At 63.0% G+C, this 1571-nt stretch overlaps 1 protein-coding gene across 2 annotated transcripts in view; it reads right to left on the reverse strand.

Moving 5' to 3' along the window:
• The window catches only part of LOC105359646 (lateral signaling target protein 2 homolog), a 29873-nt gene extending 28864 nt beyond the window's left edge, over window positions 1–1009 (reverse strand). For both annotated transcript variants that reach the window (XM_011496284.1, XM_011496283.1), the window contains exon 1: window positions 112–1009. In XM_011496284.1, coding sequence (XP_011494586.1) covers window positions 112–716 — 605 coding nt within the window. In that variant the 5' untranslated portion in view covers window positions 717–1009. The remainder of the gene's footprint in view (window positions 1–111) is intronic.
• Between the last annotated feature and the right edge of the window lie 562 nt (window positions 1010–1571).

Raw genomic sequence — 1571 nt, forward strand, 5'->3', positions numbered from 1 at the left:
GGGGGGAGGGGGTGGGGGGGGGGGACAAGGGGAGCTGGAATCGCGAATAGAGAGAAGAGCCGCGAAAGCCGGACAAACGGTTAAAACGTGGCGCTGGCTCCGAAGACTCACTGCGGTGCGGGTTTAAGTCCAACGGCGAGCAGCACGTCGATACCAGCCATCTTCTGCTCCTGCGCCCCGGAGCCGGCTCCCGTAGTACCGGCGGTGCCGCCACCGCCACCGCCACCACCGCCTCCGCCCTTGGCTCTTTTACCGGAGGCGGTGGTATTGACGGTAGTGGTGTTGGTGTTGGTAGTGGCGGCGGCTGCTGCTGCATCCGGACCCTTGGTTCCCTTGGCCTGCTTGAGCATCTTGGCATGGGCGACCTTGAGGAGGGAACGCTTGGCGTCCTCGACAAGCATCTTGGTGACGGGCTGCACGTTCACCGGTACGCCGATGGTCGGTACCGCCCCTCGGCGCAGCCGCGAGCGCACCGGCAGCCCGAGCACCAGGTGCTCCATGTCCTTCTCGTAGCTATCGTTGGTGAAGTGAAGGGAACAGATGCGCGCCGTCTGTATGTTAAAGGGTATCTCCCCATTGGAGAGGGGCACCCGCCCGCAGGCCCGCACCCAGCGCGACCGCACTTCCGGTATCTGGGGGAAGCGGTGGTAGCGGATACGCCGGCCCCGCGTTCGCCGGTGGCTGTTCCGGCAGGTCGCGACCGCGCACTGCGGCATCTTGATCTCGGTTCCGGCACGTTACCACCACTGTCACCACTGGCTCGGCTCTCTCCGGTGGCGCTTACCGACCGGGCCAAATTCCCATGCTCTTCCACCTCCTGCTTCGGCAACTTTCTGTCCTCTTGGCCTGCTTAATTTAGTTGAGCGATCGGTGGTCAATGCCTCCTTAACGGTGACTACCTCGTGCGGCTCATGCCACCGTGACTGACACACAAACACACACAAACACACGAGCACTCGCGCACCACCGGCTCGAGATCCCGCTGTTCCCGGTAGGGACGAACGAGCGAGCGAGCGAGCTTGCGCCGGCTCGTCAGGCTAACCAGGACTGCTCCTAACCTCCCTCTAACAACCAACGACAGCGACGATGGCTTACGTAAAAGCCGCGTCCTTTGCTCGCGCGGCTTATTTACTCGCAGTCGCGCTCGTAATGGCCTCGCCTCGGGGCAGACGGGACTCTCGCGAACGTAGAGAGAGAGAGAGAGAGAGTGAGAAAAAGAGTGTGTGTATGTGAGCGAGCGAGCGAACGAGCAGCAGAAACAGCAGCAGCGGCAGCAGCAATAGCAGTAGCAACTCGACGTTGCTCGCGGAGCGGCCGGAGGCAAATCGACGACGATACACACAGCGCGGCACGCGGCACTGGTTCGCACTGCGCGTGTAGTGCGCGCGCCAGCGACTCTACCCGACACGGCCGACGACGGCCCCCCGAGAAACGCGCCGACGGATGGGGAGAGGATGGAGAGAAGCCGAGAGAGCGAGAGAGAACGAGAGAGGAATCGCAAGTGCGCATGTACACACACAGGGACAGAGAGACGCAGCAAATGGGCACCGGCGCGCTGTAGCTGCGCATAG

This window comes from Ceratosolen solmsi, unplaced genomic scaffold (assembly GCF_000503995.2).
Source record: "Ceratosolen solmsi marchali unplaced genomic scaffold, CerSol_1.0 scaffold29, whole genome shotgun sequence".
Classification (NCBI taxonomy): domain Eukaryota; kingdom Metazoa; phylum Arthropoda; class Insecta; order Hymenoptera; family Agaonidae; genus Ceratosolen; species Ceratosolen solmsi.